Below are 22550 nucleotides of genomic sequence, written 5' to 3'. Positions count from 1 at the left end.
GACACACACTTTGGTCGATGTCGATAAAAACAACACGATGTACTGGACCACCGTTATGATATGCAGAAGTATTAATTTAATTATTGTTGTAAACAAAATTAAAACCAAGTGTTTGTATTTATTCAGTATTTTATGTAATTTTCGTAATATACAATTAGCATTTTTTCTAAATTTTCTGATTTTAAACTCCTTCGCCTTGCCGATAAGATCCATTTCATCCAACTAAAGGACCGTTCTAAATCTACTGTAGTAATCGGAGCAAAACGAAATAATTCATAGTGATTATGAATTTGTTCTGTATTAGGTAGTTCCACTTCTCTGCCAGATATCAATTTATTTAAATTGTTTAAAGTTAAAATGCCAACGGTCTTCTTCAACACATTCTGATACTTATTGTGAATAACTTTATAATAATAATAATTTTATGTTGATAGAAAATTGTTTTAGGGTTATTCTTAGAAACGCGTGGAGGTTTATATCAAGTTGAAATAAATAACAAATACGAATGGCTCAGTTTAAAAAAAAATTGTGCTTAATTAAAAGTCGACTATTCTATCGACATCCATATGTCGATAGAATAGTCGATATTTAATTAAGCACTAGGAGCAGACGCATTTTTGCTCTCGCCGGCCGGGGTATGAATTAATTAGTGATAAAGTTTAATACCAGGGCTGCCACTAATGCAGGTAAAGTTTGTATAATTGTATATATAGCATTAAGTTTAGGTTTATGTTGAAATTAAACCTAATCCAAGTCTTATTTGTACGTAATGCACGTCACTGGTTCTTGTAACGGAATAAGGCTTGGGTTAGGTTTCGACTACAAGTCTAAGAACGTAGGTACGATTGTTCCAGCCCTTTCTTCTACCTTTAAATTGAAGAGCTACTTATTACTGTTGCTGCTTATTATTTGGACGTTTGCTGCTGAAGCTTTTCTCTACCCACGGACCTCGCTGAGCCTGCGTTGCCAAAGCTGACTCCCGCAACCGCGGCCTCATAAAGTTGATCGTACGGTTCGACAAAGAATGGGATGCAAGAACGCTAAGGCCAGTGACGATATTTTATTGGTTTAGATTCAAGTACTGACAGAAATTAGTTTATTTTATTGTACATATTTTCATATTATATTGTTTACTGTAAAGAACTTGGTTTTCTTTTACCGCTCTAGCTAGCCGGTCACAAGAATTAAAGTAGTAAAAGTCACCTGTTCAAAATTTGACAGTTACATTCTTACCTTACATAACTTGCTTCCTAAAGTTTAATTAATTACTAATTAAATATACTATAACTTAAAACTGTCGTAATGTGGCATAAATGGTAAAATATAACCTGATAATGATTGGAAATATTATTAACTACGTAATAATTAATCACTAAATACCAGTGTAACTAAATTATTTGCAATATTATTTACTACTACTGCAGGTAATAAAAAGTTACTCTATGTTGTAAAATCTACGTTGGTGATTCACTTTGGAATGAATACCACTTGTAACAAATACACTGATTTTTATATATTTTTTTTTAACTATACTATATTTTTAACAAATACGTATGCACTTCACACTCAATATATATCCCAATTTATATACACAAAACGTTACTTCTTTTAAATATGATACTGTACACAAACTATAGAACACACATAGAATGCACAGTAAGGTACACATATATTTTTATAACTTGCACTCCTCGCTCCGTTACGTCACATATTTTATTAACTTTAGGTTCTTTATTATTTTATTAGGGTCCGACTGAAAATCAGCGTTGCAGTTAATTTTACTGCAACATCATGCTGAGTCGAGCCCCTTTTTAACATCACGCTGTTTTGTTTATATGTTAACATAAATTGAATTTTGTTTTAGAAGTTTTTAAGATTTTATGTTCAAATGTACCATTCATGTGATGTTTGTGATGTTAAATAAAGTTTTTCTATGTCTATGTATATGTCTATGTCTATGATTTAAACTTTCACGATTATTTAACATTATGAAACTACACAACGGGACTTAATCGCGTATTTTTTTTTGTATCTTAAAACTTAAATACGCGATTAAGTCCCGTTGTGTAACAAATACGTCTGTGTTTTTTCCTAAATATTCTACCTGTGACTAACACCACTGTAGCATCAACACAAGAAGACATGTTTATGTCGTACACTTTCTGTTTCGTTAACTGAACGACGTCTAACAATAGCGGGGTTACTTAACAAGCTTTTTCTCGTGAGAAAGGGAGCAAAGTATAGTAATTCTCATGTTTTATTACGAACTCTAAAGGTTAACTTTGTTGAGATCTTAGTGTGGCGTTATGATGATTAATAAGGCGTAATTAAATACAAGATTAGCCGCATTACGCGTTTGATTGTTACTCAATTATTATAATAGAGGCTGAACAGGTTTAGGTGACGTTTGATTAATACATGCAGGTTATATTATATCCACAATCTACATACTTACCCAAAGTGAAGAAAGAAATTAATAACATATAATATTGATGACTTTATGAGATTGTATTTATGTGATTAAAATTAACTTGTAGCACGTTTATCTTAGGTGTTAACTTTAGGCACGTTAGCTAGTAGTGCCTTTGTCACAAGGCCTACCGTTAGCGCATACATTTCTCAACAGACATGACCGGGAACTTCCTCAACTGTACTAACAGCAACATTCTTAGGCCCATTTGCACCATTCCACCAACCCGGGTTTAACCGGTTAAACCTGGAGTTACCATGGTTACCAGTACAATTTGACATTAAGTTAATGGTTTAACCGCTTAACCACGGGTTAGTAGAATGGTGCAAGTGGCCCTTAGAGATCTACTAGTAGACCTTATGACGCTGAACTAAAGTACCACACCATTGTAAACCCTAAATTGGCATGTAAAAAGGTGATTAGGCAAGCGACCTCCGCGGTCCTCAAAGGTGGATGTTTCTCAATACATGTCAACCGCAAGGCGATGGTATTGCACGGCGGTAATGATTATATTATAGACTCATTATAGTCGTTAGATCGCGCGACCACGCGTGTCGGTCTTACGATGCCTTCCTTCATTGTAAACAAATGCTTTACAATTACAAATGCACTTTGTTTGATGTGCTTGGTTGCGCTTAGTTTTGGAGTCCCGAATTCATTTTTTTGACAGTTTTTTTCCCGAATATTCTTTTAAAACTTCTGTTAGTTTGTTAGCCCCATATTATACAATTTTACAAGCCACAATCACCTAGTTAACGTATGTTTTATCTATTTCTTACACACACGTAAATCAAAATGACAGATTAGTACAAACAATTATGTATGGCAGCGGCTTTTAACTCTTAACTATGTTACAGTGGTAGGATGGCCAATCATGCGGAAAACTAACCACATTTCCCACTTAATTATTATTCAAAAATTCTGAATGTCAAGACCAATTTGACTAGGTACCTACAACATTACATAAGTGAGGCATAACATTCATAACGCGTCCACACTGTGCCAACCCGATCAGTGAAAGCGCATTGACTCATTCAGTATACAAACCACTAGTTGTTGACCCTCGTGATTCATAATGAAATGGGTAAATAATGGATCAGATCGTGTTTGCTAATAGTAATGATTTGTGAGAAAAACCCGAGCGTTGCGTAGCGGCATGATTAAATTTGGTTAGGCTATGGCGGAAGGTGTGCTAAGCGAATCTAGGTGCAATCGATTCTAAAGTATACTATGAATTGCTATGAATGTAGTGGGATTACGCATCTAAAATGTTATATTAAATATGAATAGGTATCTGTTTGATATTTCTAGACTTTTACATATAACATAAAAATGAAACAAGACCCTGTCCATTTAAATAAATAAATAAATAAATAAATAAATAAATATTTTAGGACATTCTTACACAGATTGACTAAGTCCCACAGTAAGCTCAAGAAGGCTTGTGTTGTGGGTACTCAGACAACGATATATATAATATACAAATACATACTTAAATACATAGAAAACACCCATGACTCAGGAACAAATATCTGTATCATCATACAAATAAATGCCCTTACTGGGATTCGAACCCAGGACCATCGGCTTCGCAGGCAGGGTCACTACCCACTAGGCCAGTCCGGTCGCCATTTAAAACCCAATTGGTGACATGACAGGGAAGCGTATTTTGCTATAAATGTATGTATATAAGGGTATTTTCTATTCGTATAGCACTTTCGTATAATATGATCGACGATCTAGGACATAATAAACGCACACATAGGTAGTAACTTTGTCCTGCGCATTACTTGGATGTCGGTGCCATGAAACATTTGTTTGATGATGGGCCCGATTCGGATTTTGAAATAGATATCTATTACACATCTTTTAGACATCACCAAGATACGATAACGATATATTTAAAATCTAACCTGTCAAATTTGACATTTGCGCGATTCTGGAGATACCTTTGAACGATTTCCACAGGATATGACTTAGAGATCCAATTCACATCTAATAGATATCTGGGCGTTTTCAGAAATAAATATTGAAAACCTGATTCTTTCACATGACGTTCTTGGGCTCATTCTACTCAGAATCGACAGCATTCTCCATCCCACCATTAAAAAAAGATGTCCCAAAATGTCCATTCCATTACGTCACGTTTTAGTATGAAAAAAATTTTCATTTGTAAGTGCGTGACGTAGTGGAATGTACAATTTTCATACAAATTTTTGGGACATTTTATTTTATCATCAGAATTGAATATTCTACTGATTCTGAGTTGAAAGAACGCAAAAACACCGGGATCTGCGAAAATCGGGCTTACGATATTTATTTCTGAAAACGCCCATCTTACTCTATCTAACGTAAAAGTGACATTGGTTGCCCGAATTGCGCTGCAAAAGAGAACTAGTTGATATCTAAACTATAACGTATCTAGAATGGATCTAGTACGTGTCGTCTCTTGTGAATATCTTGATGTTCGAATACGGCAGAATGTCAGTGAAGAGACGGCTTTCCGCTAAGCGCAGCAACACAGGCGTGACCTTAGTTCATGAGAACATTTTTTATGATCTATAAAAGATAATAAACAGGGCATTTATTGAGTTTTATCTATGTAACGAGTACCTACGGGTGTGGCGAATCATTTATGGCGTGTGACCACACCACGATAAAAGCTGTTTAATTTATTCAAGGCGAAGGTTTCACTTATGTATGCTTATGTTGAATGGTGGGTATACTTAACCTCAGTAAAATTACTAAATTTTGTTAAGGTAATAGGTAATAATTAATCATCATATTTATTCTAGGTTTTTTGACACAGCCGTCTTTAAAACCGATATAAAAATATGAGCATAAAATCAACAATTACATATTTGTATGTACCTACATACTTTGGAATTGCAAAATCATTTGAACATTATTTAAATGACGTGCTTATTTCCTCAGACGTAATTTTAGAAAATTACTAAAACGCTTGGTATTTGAGCTCCAGCAGTAGGTACCTACCTAAAGTCGGCATAATTTTCTTGAGAGCCTACTTGAGGTAGCATTGCGCAAAACCCTTGCATCAAGACATGATACATTCAGATTTTTAAAAATATGACATTTTTGTTTGATATTATGTTCTGGGATGCGCCTACAACAATCCACAGTGTGGATACGCATTTACGTGGATAGAATTTAATAACAGTAAAAGTGCCAACATAACCAGAACAGTGTAACGACTAGTTTCTTTACGCTCTGTTTATTAGATAATAGCTCACGCAGAATAAATTAAAACAAAGATGTATTTAAATATTAGTCGTTTGTTACATAATTAACGTATTCCTCCATTTGTCTTTTTCGTTGGGTCAGGGGCCAAATTCGACATGTACAATTGTCAGATTTCGCATCCACGTCAAATCAACAGTTGATTTTATTGCATACTGAGTGTTGATTCCATCAACGGTGGATAATATAATTTGGTACAACCAAAACTCAACGCTAAACTAAGGGTGGTTCGGTTTGGTTTGCTTGACACCCTAACTGTGGATTGTTAATGTCAAATTTTGACATTGTACGTATTCGAGAACTTATGATTTTTCCCACTTCAACGGGAGATCAACACGATACGTCAAACGTCGCTTGTCGAATAGGGGTCCAGGTCAGTGCACAATCTATTTCTAAAAATCCATTTTTTATTTGTGTCAGATTTCTGTATTTTGTTCTAAGCAGTATTTTATGATCTTTGTAAGAAACACAAGCGATGTCGAAAAAACCAGAGAAATTATTTTATCTCAAACCATAAACTAGGGAGGTATTTGTATCTTTAAAAATTCGATGAAACGTAATACCAAAGCAATTGGAAGCAATTACTCGCGTCTGTATTCATAAGCAACTTGTTTAGCTGGTTTCGGTACTGTTGTAAATGTAATGTAATGCTGCAATATGTATAGCGTTACATTACATTTTAAGAAGACATCTACCTACTAAAGAAATATAGTGGTGCAGAAACACTTAGGTACCGTTCGGCCATATCGGGTAGGATAGGATACCTATCAACTATTCATATCCGTGGATTATGTTTAAAGTACACACGCCCGTTATCTCAGCCGGTCAAGCTGCAAAAATCCATTTAATTGGTAGAATGGGACGGGTGAGCCTATTGCATGGCATTTTGCAGAGTCCCAAGGTTAAAACACCCAAAAAGTATTTTTTTTATATCATTACCAAAGAGAAATATTAAAACTGTACTATTCACAACAATTTTTTGAACCATTTGTTGCAGCATCAGAGAGCCAACGACAACGCAACCCCAACAAGCTACGCGTCAATCCCGGACCTCAGCAGCTACAGGACATATTCAACACCACCTCATGTATCCCTCCGCCTTATCGCTGTCCGCACGCTGGGATGCAGTTCTACCTGTACACCAGGTGAGTGAGATGAAAATGGAACTACAATGTTTGTAGTGGATCAAAATAATCCGAACCCAAACTGCTACAGCGAAAATTTAACACCCAACCGCTGCCTTTTCCCTGCGATGAAGTTCTGCCTCTTCACCAAGTGAGTGATTCGTCAGCCAGTGACAACTCAACCCCATCAATACCTCAACCTGGAATCGTAGCAGCACATAACGTAATTAACTTCATCTCCTACATCATGCCATTAAACCGCTGCGTGCATCCTGATGGGTTGCAATTTTATTGATCATGCAAAAAGCAGAAGAAGAAGATGATGATACACCATGAGCATGGATTACACACTACAGGGTTACAGGGTTACAACTACAACGCAACCTCAACAGCGCTTCAACCTGGGGTCGCAGATGGCAAATGAGCGTCGACTTCAGTTTTTTTAAGTTACCCAAATATGCTTAATATTCATGCAACAGCAGGTAGCTTTAGAAATAAATATTTTTAAATTCAAAAAAGTCTTTAGCGGCTCGCCAATGTCAAATGCTAATATGAGACCCTCGCATCCACCTTTACCTCAACCTCTGCACACAAGGTCGATTAACGTTTTGATTGCTTAAAAAAATATATGCATTGGCGAAGTCAATGGGAAATATAATAAATATTTAAAATTATGCATTTTTTGTTGTGTAACTTTGATTAATGAGCGTCATCGAGAATTCGAGATGTAGAAGCCTCCACGTGTAGTTGACTATTTTAATAGGTGTAATCGACAAGTAAATAATATTAATTGCTAATCTCCATACACAGATACTTTAGGAAGCATAAGGCCGATGTGATAGAGCAAGTGAGAAATATTCCAATGAAGGAAAGTTCGTTCTTAGTTACGACTGTAATTAGATGCCTAGTAAAATCTACCTAAAGTTATAAAAGTCATATAAATACATAATAAAAAAAACCTATTCCAACAATTAATTTGTCTTTCATCAGAGTATCTACATCTACAATTATTTGTCTACTGCATTAATTGCCATTTTACAGCTAGTTCTTCTCGTGCCGAATTTAAATAATAATCTTCCGGTTTTTTATCTCTTACGCTGCTCTTACGTAAATTATGTTTTATGTTTAAGTAGTATTTTATGTGCATATAAATTTGCTCATGCTATAGACGTTTCAAGGTTTCTGGATTTGTCGTTTTAGGTAGAGCGGCTTGTTTTGAGTAGGTATTTTGTCCCCATTCTATATGATGTGACAAAGAGGGTGAGACATATTACTTAAGAACCGATGGCCATTGGGGCAGAGTGTTTCTACATATCGTGAACAGGAGTAAAACGGCCCGATTCGAACTATAGGATTACGTCAAATATTACTACTAGAGACGATATGGATTAGATAGTAGATACGTCTGTGTCAAAGTGACGTTTCTTTAAAAAAAACGTTGCTTAAAATTCGAATTGGCCGTAAATCTAGCCGATGTCTGTGGACTGGAAAATCTATCTCTACTCAATCTCTTCACGCCTAAACTGCTAAATTGATTTAGAAGCTTGGTATGGAGGTAGTTTGAGGTCCCAGGTCCTAGGGCGGGAAGGACATAGGATGGTTCTTATCAGTTATCATCATCATCTTGATTCCAAGCAGACGACGCGGCAGAAGCTAGTTTTAAATATATATTAGAAGCTTTTAATATAAAATGCTTTATCCTCTCATTTCAGAACAACGCAAGCAAAGGGCGAGCTCCTCGACACATTGGACGACGACTCCCTCACGAAGTCTCGCTTCAACCCGAGCCACCCGACCAAGGTGGTCGTCCACGGCTTCGGCGGCGGCAGGAACCTCTCGCCCAGCACGGACATGCGCAAAGCTTACTTCACTAAGGGAGACTACAACATCATTATCGTGGATTATGGCAGTTTGGTCAAGGAGCCTTGTCTTGGCCAGGTTAGTTAGTTATAGATTTCGCTTACCTGATCTGGCCCCTGTTTCACCAACGTGACAGGTGCGACGAATTGTAAAATCACTGTCGCTGACGTCACAGGCATCCATGGGCTACGGTTACCGCTTACCCTCGGGCGGGCCGTATTCCTGTTTGCCACCATCATTGTATTATTAAAAAAAACTTTATGATATCGGAAAAAACAGATATTTCTCTTGCTAAGTTTATGACAATTGTCACAAGAAACACTACAATTGTCACGAAATTCCGACATATAACTCATTACCTGTCAAGAATTACCTACAATTCTTCTAAATCTTTGACAATTGTCAGAAACTTCGCAGGAGAAATATCTGTTTTTTCCGATATAATAAAGTTTTTTAAAATAATACAATGATGGTGGCAAACAGGAATACGGCCCGCCCGATGGTAAGTGGTAATCGTAGCCCATGGATGCCTGTGACGTCAGCAACAGTGATTTTACAATTCGTCGCACCTGTCACCGATGTGAAATTGGGGCCAGGTCTTCGCCAGGATTGGCGGTTTCATGGTGTAAGTCATCAGGCCCCAATTTCACATCGGTGACAGGTGCGACGAATTGTAAAATCACTGTTGCTGACGTCACAGGCATCCATGGGCTACGATTACCACTTACCATCGGGCGGGCCGTATTCCTGTTTGCCACCATCATTGTATTATTTTAAAAAACTTTATTATATCGGAAAAAACAGATATTTCTCCTGCGAAGTTTCTGACAATTGTCAAAGATTTAGAAGAATTGTAGGTAATTCTTGACAGGTAATGAGTTATATGTCGGAATTTCGTGACAATTGTAGTGTTTCTTGTGACAATTGTCATAAACTTAGCAAGAGAAATATCTGTTTTTTCCGATATCATAAAGTTTTTTTTAATAATACAATGATGGTGGCAAACAGGAATACAGCCCGCCCGAGGGTAAGCGGTAACCGTAGCCCATGGATGCCTGTGACGTCAGCGACAGTGATTTTACAATTCGTCGCACCTGTCACGTTGGTGAAACAGGGGCCTGGAAACTCGGGACAAAGCCACCCGTATTCGCTGCAGGTCCCCGCCCCAATAAATCAGTAATAGACACCTACAAGACACAACAAATATATATGTAGCTTCTATCCGACAAAGGGCAACCGGCTGCCCGTATTTCTACCGAGGACCGATTGACTCAAACAAATGATACAAATTAGAAAAATAAAAGTTAGTAAATAGCTTTATTAATTTCAGCTTCCTCTAGGCTCTAATAGCCAGTGATCGAAAAACAAAAAAGAGCACTGGCTTATCCCGAACCTAATCCAATTTTATTCATGTCATGACATCATGACTAACCCATTATCTAATTAGCTTATTGAATTGATTCTGTTGATAGCTCAACAAGCTAGTTACTTAACTAACATTGCTTAATCATCAATAATGCGGAAGAGTTAAAGCTTAGAATAGATTCGACTCATAGACTTAGAACTGAAAATGTCATGGCCATAGGCAAAATTAATCGACATTAGTGAAGCCTGACCAGTTACCTATATAACAGAGATATATATAACTCCGTATAAGATGAATAAAGTCTAAGAAAAAAACGTGCCTCGGAAATCAAGAAAAAGTAATTCTCGAATAGATGGCGCCATTACCTATCTTACCTATTCTCTTTGCTATATAATTAGGATCATTGTCAAGAGGGCGTTATTATTATAGAGTGACAGCTTTCAGTACAGTATGAAAAATTAGTTCCAGTGAAATTCCGCAACATGGCGCGTGATCATAAATATGTAATAATAAATATTTCTGGTGAGGCTTTGGATGAATATAATATGTGTAAAGAATGACAATTTTTTTACTTTGTTGCGTAGTTTGTTGGAGGTTGGTTTATAAATAATAAATTAAATTAATTATTAAAATATGAGATCGTAAATTAACATTTTATAAAATAATATCTGGGACATATAGAAACTCAAAAATGCGGGTTTTCCCAGAGATAATACCTACCTTGATTGATTTTTCGCCCCCGGAAACCACCATAAAGCAAATTTCATCAGAATCGTTAGAGCCACTTCCGAGATTCCCGAAATTTATAAATAAATAAATATAATACAAGAATTACTCGCTTAAAGGTAGACCTAAGATAACTTATTCACCTTGCTCTTTGACACGTGTACCTTGGAGGTATTTCATATATGTAGGTAATTATGTAATATATTATGTATGCAGGAAGCAGGACAAGTTTTGATGAATATATATTATGTCATTAAACTAAGGTTTATAAGTATTAAGTACTAGCTGTGCCCGCGGCTCCGCCCGCGTGGAATTCGGTCTGTGTCAGTAAGCGGCTAATTTCTAATCTCTCTCTCTCTCTCTCTCTCTCCCCTGGAGGCGGAACTTGAAGTAAAGTTGACAGATGGATATGCTAGAGAACTGTAGTCCAGATAAAATATTTTACAGTTAGGTACTACTAAATAAAACTACACTCCAAAATCAATAGTTTTTTTCGCCCTTATTAAAACTTTACACGTGATTTTAATGACAGAGTGTATATCGGACGATACAGTAAGGTATACGCGCGCGAGTGAAAGCGAAGCGGCCTGCCTGGCTAGAACGCCGCTCACCGAGGTCTTCTTCAGACTCCTGAGGAAGACCGCGTGCTGTTTGTAATCTAAATGCGTTGCGAGACTTGCGAATGATTCGATTTTTTTCGGGAAGGCATGGAAATGCGTATAAAATGCGAGTCCCAAATCGTTTGACTCCGCAAACTACCAGTGCCGGATCAAGATATTTTGATGCCCTAAGCATTTCTAGACCATGGTGCCCCCTCTCCCTACGGTCATCAAGGTTACATTGAATTTTTTTGGTAAATTGAGTGAAGTTCATTGCCGCATTACAGCTGGAAATAGAAATCAGTCACATCATTTTATCACGAAAATTGACAGTGCCGCAGTAGTAAAGTAACGTTGCAACAGAGTACCTAATGCTGCTGCAGTCGCCATATCTTAGAATGGAATGTAATTGAAAACGCGAGCGAAGCGAGCGCGAATATTTTTCGATATAAAAACGCAATTTGTTAGACAGTTGTACATTTTTACTTTTAGTATCAGTTACATAATTTTATTACGAAAATTGACAGTGCTGTAGCAGTAACGTAGCAACACAGTAATGCTGCTGCAGTCGCCACCCGAATGTCACCTTTGTCATATCTCAGGATTACTCAGGAAGTAATTGAAAACGCGAGCGAAGAGAGCGCGAAAATTTTTCGATATAAAAAAACGCAATTTGATAGGCAGTTGTACACTTTTACTTTTAGTATGGAATTCAGTCACATAATTTTATCACAAAAATTGACAGTGCCGCAGCAGTAACGTAGCAAAAGAGTAAAGCTTCTGCAGTCGCCACCCGAATGTCACCTTTGTCATATCTTAGAAAGCAATTGAATACGCGAGCGAAGCGAGCGCGAAAATTTATCGATATAAAAAACGCAATTTGATAGACAGTTTTACATTTTTACTTTTAGTATGGAAATCAAACACATCATTCGAAAATTGACAGTGCTGCAGCAGTAACGTTGCAACAGAATAATGCTGCTGCAGTCACCACTTGAATGTCACCTTTATCATATCTTAGAAAGTGGTTGAAAACGCGAGCGAAGCGAGCGCGAAAATGATCCGATAAAAAAAACGCAATTTGATAGACAGTTGTACATTTTTAGTATGGAAATCAGTCACATCATTTTATCACGAAAATTGACAGTGCTGCAGCAGTAACGTTGCAACAGAGTAATGCTGCTGCAGTCACCACTTGAAAGTCACCTTTATCATATCTTAGAAAGTGGTTGAAAACGCGAGCGAAGCGAGCGCGAAAATTTTTCGATAAAAAAAACGCAATTTGATAGACAGTTGTACATTTTTACTTTTAGTATGGAAATCAGTTACATAATTTTATCACGAAAATTGACAGTGCTGCAGCAGTAACGTTGCAACAGAGTAATGCTGCTGCAGTCGCCACCTGAATGTTACCTTTATCAGACCTTATAAAGTTATTAAAACGCAAGCGAAGCGAGCGCGAAAATTTTTCGATATACAAAACACAATTTAGACAGTTGTACATTTTTACTTTTAGTCCCAACCAGGCGCGAATCCAGGATTTCATACAGAGAAGGGATGGGACAGTTTTTTATCAGCCTAGCTTCGCATAGAGCTCGATATTTAAGGGTCTCAGCGAGGTTGTTTGATGCAAGAGAGGTGAAAAGATGCAAGAAATCAGAGCTTGGAATTGACCAAGTGAATTGAATTGGCAAAGTGTTAGCAAGGCAGAAGGCCCAGCTGCGAAAGAGGAAAGCTTGGATTTGGATCCACGCCCAAGTGTAATTAAAGTAGAAGATCAACTTTGCCGTAAGGTAGAAGGCCTCGCATAAGACCTAACGCCGAACTGCAAAAGAGTGGCTTGAAATCGAATCTGTGCATGTAATCACATCTCTTCTACTGCTCGCTCTTTGGCTTCACTCGAAAGCGCTACTTGATAAGCCCCCTCCAGACTATGCGCGTGAATCGCGGGCGAAGCCGCGAACGCGAGTGTGGAGTCGATTTCGCTGTCTGCGAAAATCGACGCCACGTGTGGAGGAGGCTTTAGGATGCTTTTAGTTTTCGGCTTTCATGGGGTCCCTTATAATACTTTGACAGTTAGGTCTCAGGATCGCGGCTAAGGAGCAACTCGGCTTGGCCGACAAATCTGGCGCGCAAAAGAGCAGAATTTGCTATAAAATCGGTACCCTATGTCGAAAAAATCGGCTGGCCGCAAGCCCGAAAGCAAGATTGTGTTCCATGACTTTGAGGGCCTCAGCGTAAGGTCAAATCGAAAGCCTACGTTGGAGATGTTCTTACGTACCCTCACTCTCTTACTTGATCCCTACGACCCTTCGTTATTAGATGGGTAGGTAGAAGGGTAGGTTCATGTATAAAAGTTTCATGTAGGTACCTACTCCACGACGACTGCAATGTTGATGGAACCTGCGCGTTTTTTTGCCTACGGTTTTGGTACTCCCTAGACGTGGTGCAAGTGCTTATTTTGCTTAAAATGCAAATGACAGGTCAATGCTTTTTTTTTTTCAAAGTACTCACCTTCGTGGCCATTATTGAGTGCGAGGCGATACCTCCGTATGAATATGGATTTGATATGGGTGCGATATAATTAAGATTAGGTATATTTCATGATGGAGAAAATTTACAATTTTAAATAATTATGCAATTATACGCGTGTATATATGTGTGTTATTTTACCACTACGTAACTATGTACTTAAACTCATTTTTAGTTTTCTTGATTACTTAATGTTCACTCTGTTCCCCAAAAGATGGCACTGTGCAATGAGGGGCAATTAATTTACTGTCGTTTAAATTTGTTGTATTATTAATTTATTAAATCAACATAATTATTAAATTATTTTTGTTGATATCCGTAACCTCTCTTCTAAACTTAGAGTTAAATTTAGCAAAATCTTTCCTCGGTGGCTTATTCATGTCACAACGTATTGAATGCAGCGCCATCTGTTAGTTTACCAGGGTACTCAATAGTGGTAGCACATATTTGAAAAAAGATTGCCCCTCCTTCCTAAGTAGCGCCATAAGATTCAGGGGCAAACTTAAGCCAATCGAGTGTTGTGGCTAGCCCCCCTTTTAGGGGTTGAATTTTTATAGCCTAAAACCTGGCCCGGGATTTTCTCGACAGATTGGTAAAGTTTTCATCAAAATCCGTTCAGCCGTTTTCACGTGATGCGCGTTCAAATAAACAGACAAACAGATAAACAGATAAACAGACAAAAATTCTAAAAACTTTTGGAACGTGTTCTGTTATCGATTCTAAGTATCCCCAGCCAACTTTTTTTCAAATATCTTCCATGTACAGACTTTCGACCGTCTTCAGCTTTATTATATGTATAGATGAGAAGGTTATTGCGAAACAATATAATGTTTATTTAAATTCAAGGGGTTATTCGTCGACCGCCATATTGGTAACATCGCCTCGTGATTCATTTCTTTGTTTTTGCTCATTAATGTTGTTTAAAGTGTAATATTGATAGCGTATTATGCAGTAAATTAATGTGGAAGTGTGCAGATAATGAAAAATTAATCATGAAACGCGTTTAACCACCATTCTGGCGTCAACGCCGGGTAGCCCACGAGGGTCCTTGTAAAGTCCAGCTATCACCTTACAAGAGCTCATAACCCTAATACCGAACAACGTCGTGCTCTACGAGCATTTGGTATTTCTACCTCTAACCGTGGCTGGCTAGAGCCCTAGAGGCCATAATTTGATAGTTTTATACCGTACACTGGCTAAAGTTTATTTATTACAAATAATATTAATTCGATCCCACGTGGGATCCACTTTGACGTTGGCGAAATCATCGACAGTATCGATGGAGCCATATTACCCAAAGATTGATTGATTGATTGATTTAAATTCAAACTAGATGGGTACAAGAAGCTAAGTTTTGAACAATTTTAGGTTACGGGTTGCGGTACATATAATTTATAATTTTAATTTTAAAATAGGCACGTAAGTATGCAAACAATAGCAATTAAATACATCAATACCTAACTTTTTTGCGATGATCTGCCCGACCTGTCTGAAGACTTCTTCCACTCGTAAGAAAACATTCATTCATTCTAAAAATATGTTCCCTCTTGAATTTTTCCAGAGTAGGTAATGTATTTCGACACTTATAAATCCATACTAATTATAATATTATAAATGCGAAAGTGTGTCTGTCTGTCTGTCTGTCTGTTACCTCTTCACGCTTAAACCGCTGAACCGAATTTGATGAAATTTGGTATAGAGATAATTTGAGTCCCGGGAAAGGAAAAAGGGAAGGGGTTTGGGTCCGGGGAAGGGTAGTTTTTATTCCAGACATCCCTCTTTAAGGGGGTGAAAAAGGGGGTGGAAGTTTGTATGGGGAATCAATAACCGCCGAACCGATTCGGTTGAGGTATACAGATAGTTTAAGTCCCGAGGAAGGATATAGAATATTCTAGAACATTCGAAAGTATTCTGGAATGATCCACAATGATCTAGAATGTTCTCAAATATTCGACAACATTCCAGAATGTTCTGAAATGCTGTGGAATGCTCTCGAATACTCTCGGATGGTCTGGACTGTTCTAGAACCCCCGAAACTCCCGAAGCTCGACCCCCCCCCCCCCCCCACCGAGACCCGAAACGGCTTCGAATGTTCCAATTATGGTACCCAAATTACTAATTTCACGCAGACGAAGTCGCGGGCAAAAGCTAGTCTTATAATAAATGTATCATTTTAGATCGAATGGGCTCCCCGCTTCGCCGGCATGTGCATAGCGCAAATGCTGGAATACTTACGGAAGCACCCGACGAAGGGTTTCCCACCGGAACAAGTACACACCATCGGTTATAGCGTGGGGGCCCACATTTTGGGACTGGTTGCCAACTTTCTGCCTAAAGGAAAACTTGGTCGCATCACAGGTAAGCTTGGCTAATGGAGCTAACGTCATTAGAAGATGAGAATAACATCAGGTATACAACGTAGTAATTCACGTTTATGGGCGGTCGCGAATCACCTGCCTAAAGGAAAACTTGGACGCATCACATCAGGTAAGCGGCTTGTATTAAGTTACTAGTGCGACATGTTTCGGAGAGCCTAGGTTTCCTTTCTCAAGCTCTAACAGTGCGAACAGCGTTCACGACGGCCGAGTATCTTAATACAAAGTGAGTCTAAACCGTAAAATTATTCAACGGTAAGTACCTTATTGGATTGGAACATCCGGTACAGTTTGAGCGCTCATTTTGGTTGCAAATTTCCGGACAAAAGAAAATCTTGATCACATCACAGGTGACACAGGTACCTACCCTTACTTGTGACGGCTTCATTACTCATTTAGGTACCTATCTAATGGAGACAATTTCATATTGGTACCGTTGACTGTACAGCACCAATATAATTAAAGAACCGACGATAATTAACCGACTTCAATTATGTCTAGAAGTGGGTTTTATTGTATTGAACCATTTGCAAATAAATGTAACGGTTTATACAATTTTGAAGACGAATTAGAAGAGATGACTCAGTTTTGATAAGCTCAACCCATTTCATTACATCTTTAAGGTTGACTTTGGCCTGGCATTATATTTGCATGATAAATGGACATCAGAATTTTTGCCATCCGTTAATTAGCACAATCTAAATAGAGTATTAGCCTTTATGGACTGATCGACCTCCAAACACCTTGATTACCTACAAACGTACCGAATGTCATAATTCACCTTGGCCATATGCAAAATATAATATATACCTAGTTACCTTTTAGATACAATGACCGGATGATAGTCAAAAATAAGTGATGCATTGTTTGATAGGTACCTGAGTAAAGTAGGTAGGTACCTACCTATTGTAAAGAAAAACTGCTTAGACACTTAGAATTAAGATAATATGATTTCCCCTCTGCTAGAGACCATTTAAGCTCTGTAGCCTCTGAACCGACTTTAAAGAGGCTAAGTTTGGAAGTGTTTGAAAATAAATCTTAGTTTCATAGTAATTTGTCGTTTCATGGCGATTTTTCCACACGACACGTTGTCACTGCAAAGTACCTAGTGTGCAAAGTCCAAAAATTTTTTTTTTCCAGGTTTAGACCCAACCATCTTATTCTACATGGGGAACAACCGTTCTCGAGACCTGGACCATACGGACGCCCTATTTGTGGACATTCTACACACGGGAGCCGGTATACTTGGCCAATGGGGTCCCAATGGCCACGCCGACTTTTACGTCAATGGCGGCTCGAGCCAGCCCGGGTGCGCGCATGACACAATCTTCCGTAAGTAACAAACACAACTTAAAAAATCATAAATAAAAAAAACAGTCAAAACCAATATATAAAGATCAATAAAAAACTGCAGTGCATTACTAGTGCTTAGAGCGTCATCTTTTATCAAAATGTTACACTAACAAGCCTTACCTAAGTGAATAATGTGAAAGTACGGTAAAGCGAGTTTTGCTCTGTATTTGATAGAGGGCGCTGTAATCTCAATTATTTTAGCGCCATCTAACATTACACTGGGAGTTCAGTAAGTTTGGTGAGTCTTTGTGGAACTTGCAGATAGGTGGCGGGCGTAGCTAAATGGGATACACATGGCATGGGTTCCGAGCATGGGTTACTTACTAGCCGTTTGATAGAGAATTTTGATTATTTGTTTATTTTTATTTTTTCAATACTCCTGGTAACTATATTTATTTATTTAAAAATTTTAACCAGGCAACAATACAAATACCTTACTTCGTTTGTGTAAGTATCAAAGGTATGATGGAGGATATTTTAAAAAGATAATGTAATTTGATTGTACTAATATACAAATGTTCAGTTCAAGTATTTGCGAGGCAATCAAAAATATAGGTACTTACTGGAAATGTTTGTTAAATTTATTTTCCACTTTCCAGAAACGCTCTCATGCGACCACACAAAGGTGACGCCGTACTTCATCGAGTCTATTAACTCTCGGGCAGGCTTCTGGGCCGGACCCTGCCCTAGTTTATTCTCCTACCTCATTGGCTGGTGTGAGCCTAAGGACACAGAGTATGTGCTCATGGGGGAGCATCTCACTCACAAGTAAGTATTTATCTTATTAGTCGTTAAGTAGACTTAAGTAGATCAAGTCTCGCACAGGCTTCTGGGCCGGACCGTGCCCTAGTTTATTCTCCTACCAAATTGGATGGTGTGAGCCTGAGCTAACAGAGTATGGGCTCAAGTAAGGATTATTTTTCTTGTATTTGTTAAGTAGATCAAGTCTCGCACAGGTTTCTAGGCCGAACCCCGAACCGTGCCTTCTCCTACCTCCTAGCTCATTGACTGGTGTGAGTTAAAATATCTTAACTGGAAATTATTTTGCAAGTTGTATGTCCAAAACCTACAAAATATATATGTAAACTGACTCGTGATCATTCTTCTTCATACAATAATCATATATACCTACCTATGTTCTATTTTTTACAGAGCACGCGGCGTGTACTATGTGACGACAAACGCGAAGCCCCCTTACGCACGCGGCTTCCCCGGCAAATCGCGTCGACTGCGTTCCGCACCGCCCTATCCTTACAGCTCTAATAGCTGAGGTTCTGCTAACTCAACTATCTGCAAACCAAACTAATGTTCGGGGTCGTAGGACTTCTCATTCACACTCGCGCGGTTTTAGGTAGAGCGACAGTTAAGTATAGTGATGACCCTAAGTTTGGTTAGCGGCTACTATAGCAGGCTTTTGTTATACCAACCTGACAGTAGGGTACAAAACATAAAGATAGTATATCTTTCTTAGACACATTTGGTTCTCACGGAAAATGGAATTGCAAACAGCGTCCAAAAATGTTTGCATAATGCTACAATAACGCTAACGCAGCGTTTAAGAGTCAAGCGGTACATTTAAACGCGGAACAGTCGGAACACCTTAAATATCCAACTCATGACACCACTCTAAATGGGCCCACTGATTAACAGTCCGCCGGACGGTATCGGCCTGTCAGTTAGAACAAAATTTTGACAGTTCCGAACAACTGACAGGCCGATACCGTCCGGCGGACTGTTAATCAGTGGGCCCTTTTTATTGTGGTGTGTGTGGTGTGGTCTTAGTTAATAAAAATTCACCATATGTTTTGACTTTTAACTTCAGTACAAGATAATATTTATCACTAGGCATCATTGTTATTTGTTGCCTTAAGAATTTTCGGTGAATTGAGTGTCAAGTGACAATTGTCAGGTTCGTATAATAGGGGTAACAACAACGGTGGAGCAACTACTCTTATTACTCGCATCCAATACATTTTACATCAGTTTATAAATAAATAAATAAGCTGACTTTAATTTTACTCTGTTTTAAACAATTTATCGAATATTGCAATCTGAAGACAACTAATTCAATCGATCAACCAAATAACGCAATGTGAAGAAAATCGCATGCAAGTTTTTGATCTGTCTAAATGGAGTTTTATAAGAGTTACAGGCAATTTAAAGATTATTCTGATTAATTAACATTTAAAAAAATTTACTGTATTTAAATTCCATTAATGGTTGCTACACCGTGTTTTCGTTCTGGTTACCATCATTCATAGTTTTAGTTCTTAGTTAGGCATGTGTTTTCTTGTCAATTGAATAGTTCACCAATATAATTTATTAATAGGTCATAGGTGTTTGTGATATTTGCCACTCTTGATAGGTTTACAGACTTTTATCGGTTTTCGGTATGCTTAGTTGACTTATGTTAAGTGTAATACAACTATTTCGTTTTTTTTATTAATTTTGGAGTTGATCGCAGACCTAGCGCCTTAGATACCTAGGTATGTTGCAATAGTTTTACTACGAACTAAGTTGATCGTGATTGATTATTCCAATAGGTGTATTCCCATTTGTCCCCGCCGGTCACAGGTGGGAAAAGGTGAATTCATATAAATAATCCATATCTGTCCCCACCACGGTGGCACTCACGTGAGATGGGGATAAATAGGAATACATCTTCCAATAATATATGGGTACATAATTTTATTCATGTCTATATTATCTATTGGAATTTGTGATTCTCGTAGTTAGAATTATTATAGATAATATGTAGGTATAATTTAATGTGGTTATTATGATTGTATATGTAACAATTATAGTTGGATTTGTATTGTTTTTGTATGTATTTTTTTATTTTGCTTATTTATCCATATATTTATAAATCCCTAAACTAAGACAAATAAATTAAATGAATAGGTGATTATAATTTTTGATTTTTGCATTGTTAGTAAACTTTGTAAAAAACGTGTTGTGTTTTTGTTTTATTTAGGCACCGGGAATGAAATAAAGAACAAAATTTTCATACATTTATTATAAGGGAAGATAATGTCACCATTTAAATTAAACAAAATTTAGCTAAAACTCTATACAAGCACATGAAGTAAAGACAAAAAAGAAGTTTTAATATATTATACAGTAGATAACAAGTCGAAGCCGAGTATAACACTGAGAAAAAAGACAACATATAAATGCACTATAAAGTTCGATTTAAAATACATTATTAATCTATGACAAATTATCTAACTACTTGATTAATGATGATTGATTAAACTACTTTATCGTTTGCAACATCAATATCAAAAACAGGAAATATAAGGTATATTTGAATCATCGATATTTTGATTTCTTATTGAACTAAGAAGGTAAATGTTTCACTTGCATCAGCCAAATTAAGAAACATTTTTCGTGAATATATCGGTTAGCTCAAGAAAATTTCTGCTGAAGACGGTTTTAGATTTCTAGTGAGTAAAAGGTTGTGTCATCAATGTAAAAAATAATAATGATACAAAACAAAACTGTGTAAGTATGAATAAAAATATGGGACGACTTAAAAATTAGGTCCGCTGTTAGTTAACCTTGGCTGATACATGCACTTCAATACTATCTCAGCCAAATAAGTGTACATATTAAACAACCATTAATATTGAACATGATTAAGTATGAAGTATCAACTTGCTTACATTGAATCGACCACAGTTTCTTTGAAATATGTACATCTACAATGTCAACTACTACTGGAGTCAGTTATGTAACGCTGCCATACATGACCCAAAAATTTTTTATTAAGCTATGAGCTTCACCAAATCTGATATTTGAGTAATTCTAAGCATTTCTAGCCTGAAGTGGGGGGGAGGGTGGGGTGCAAAGACGGCCGCCATCCGTCATCTTTAAAAAAAATCTACTCTGATCCTGGTGGGTACTAGGGCAAGTTTGGTATCATTTTTGTATAAACCAAAGACGTAGAATTCATTGCTGATATTTGTTTTTTCAATTTCATAGTAATTTTACAAGAAAAACGTAAAAAGGTGAAAAATTTGGTTGGAGGTTTTTGCTACGCGGAGCCGAAACTACAAAAGATATAAAGTTGAAATTTGCACACTAGATTACATTTATAAAGTGTACAAGAGATAAGAAGCGATTTTGAGAAATTCAACCCCTAAGGGGGTTAAAAAGGGGATGAAAGTTTGTATGGGGTTCAAGTTTTATATTAAGCTAGGAATTTGAAACTTCGTAAAACGATATATTATTAAAATACAAGAAAACTAATTTCAGCGTTTTTGAAAATTCATCCCCTAAGGTGGTGAAAAAGGAGTTGAAAGTTTGTATGGATTACAAAAAAATTTTCGAACGCGGGACTTGAATCTTTGTATTTGGGGATATTATTAAAAGACAGGAAAAATAATTTCAGCGTTTTGTAAAATTCATCCCCTAACAGGGTTAAAAAGGGGTTGAAAGTTTGAATCCATTACAAATCCGAGTAGACACACATTTCTTATTGGCTCCCAGGCTTGAAATGCTTAGAATTACTCAAGGAACATATGTGATGAAGCTCATAGCTTAATAAAAATTTTTTGGGTCAACTTTATAACTGCTTCCGCTATACTGTTTAACAAACTTTCAGGATCAGAAACCACAGTGAAAATATTTACAGTAAAGTTACTATAGTACCCGTAGTCTCCATCGAGGGCACATTATTTGACCGTGACCAATCACGTCACATTTCCCCGTCTTATCTCATTATTTGTAATTTCCTTCATCTTTAACTTTAATTTTCTAGTTTCCGGAAGTTACCATAGACACACTCTAAACGTTAGAACTTGCAAGCTTATATTTATCAAATCTCATACACCTAAAACCTTATTAAATAGGTACGTCAATCCACTTTTTTTATTTACAATCTTT

The 22550-nt window shown here is 37.3% G+C and overlaps 1 protein-coding gene across 1 annotated transcript in view; it reads left to right on the top strand.

The window, feature by feature from the left end:
• The window catches only part of LOC134679752 (phospholipase A1 member A-like), a 31330-nt gene extending 12043 nt beyond the window's left edge, over window positions 1-19287 (top strand). Inside the window, exons 2-7 of the mRNA XM_063538664.1 lie at window positions 6726-6873; window positions 8565-8790; window positions 16113-16293; window positions 17451-17642; window positions 18263-18431; window positions 18816-19287. Of these exons, the coding sequence (XP_063394734.1) occupies window positions 6726-6873; window positions 8565-8790; window positions 16113-16293; window positions 17451-17642; window positions 18263-18431; window positions 18816-18933 (1034 nt within the window). The 3' untranslated portion in view covers window positions 18934-19287. The remainder of the gene's footprint in view (window positions 1-6725; window positions 6874-8564; window positions 8791-16112; window positions 16294-17450; window positions 17643-18262; window positions 18432-18815) is intronic.
• The last annotated feature ends 3263 nt before the right edge of the window (window positions 19288-22550 follow it).

Source organism: Cydia fagiglandana, chromosome 1 (genome assembly GCF_963556715.1).
Source record: "Cydia fagiglandana chromosome 1, ilCydFagi1.1, whole genome shotgun sequence".
Taxonomy (NCBI): Eukaryota; Metazoa; Arthropoda; class Insecta; order Lepidoptera; family Tortricidae; genus Cydia; species Cydia fagiglandana.
Note: the sequence above shows the minus strand (reverse complement) of the source record. Positions and strands in the feature narration are given on the sequence as shown.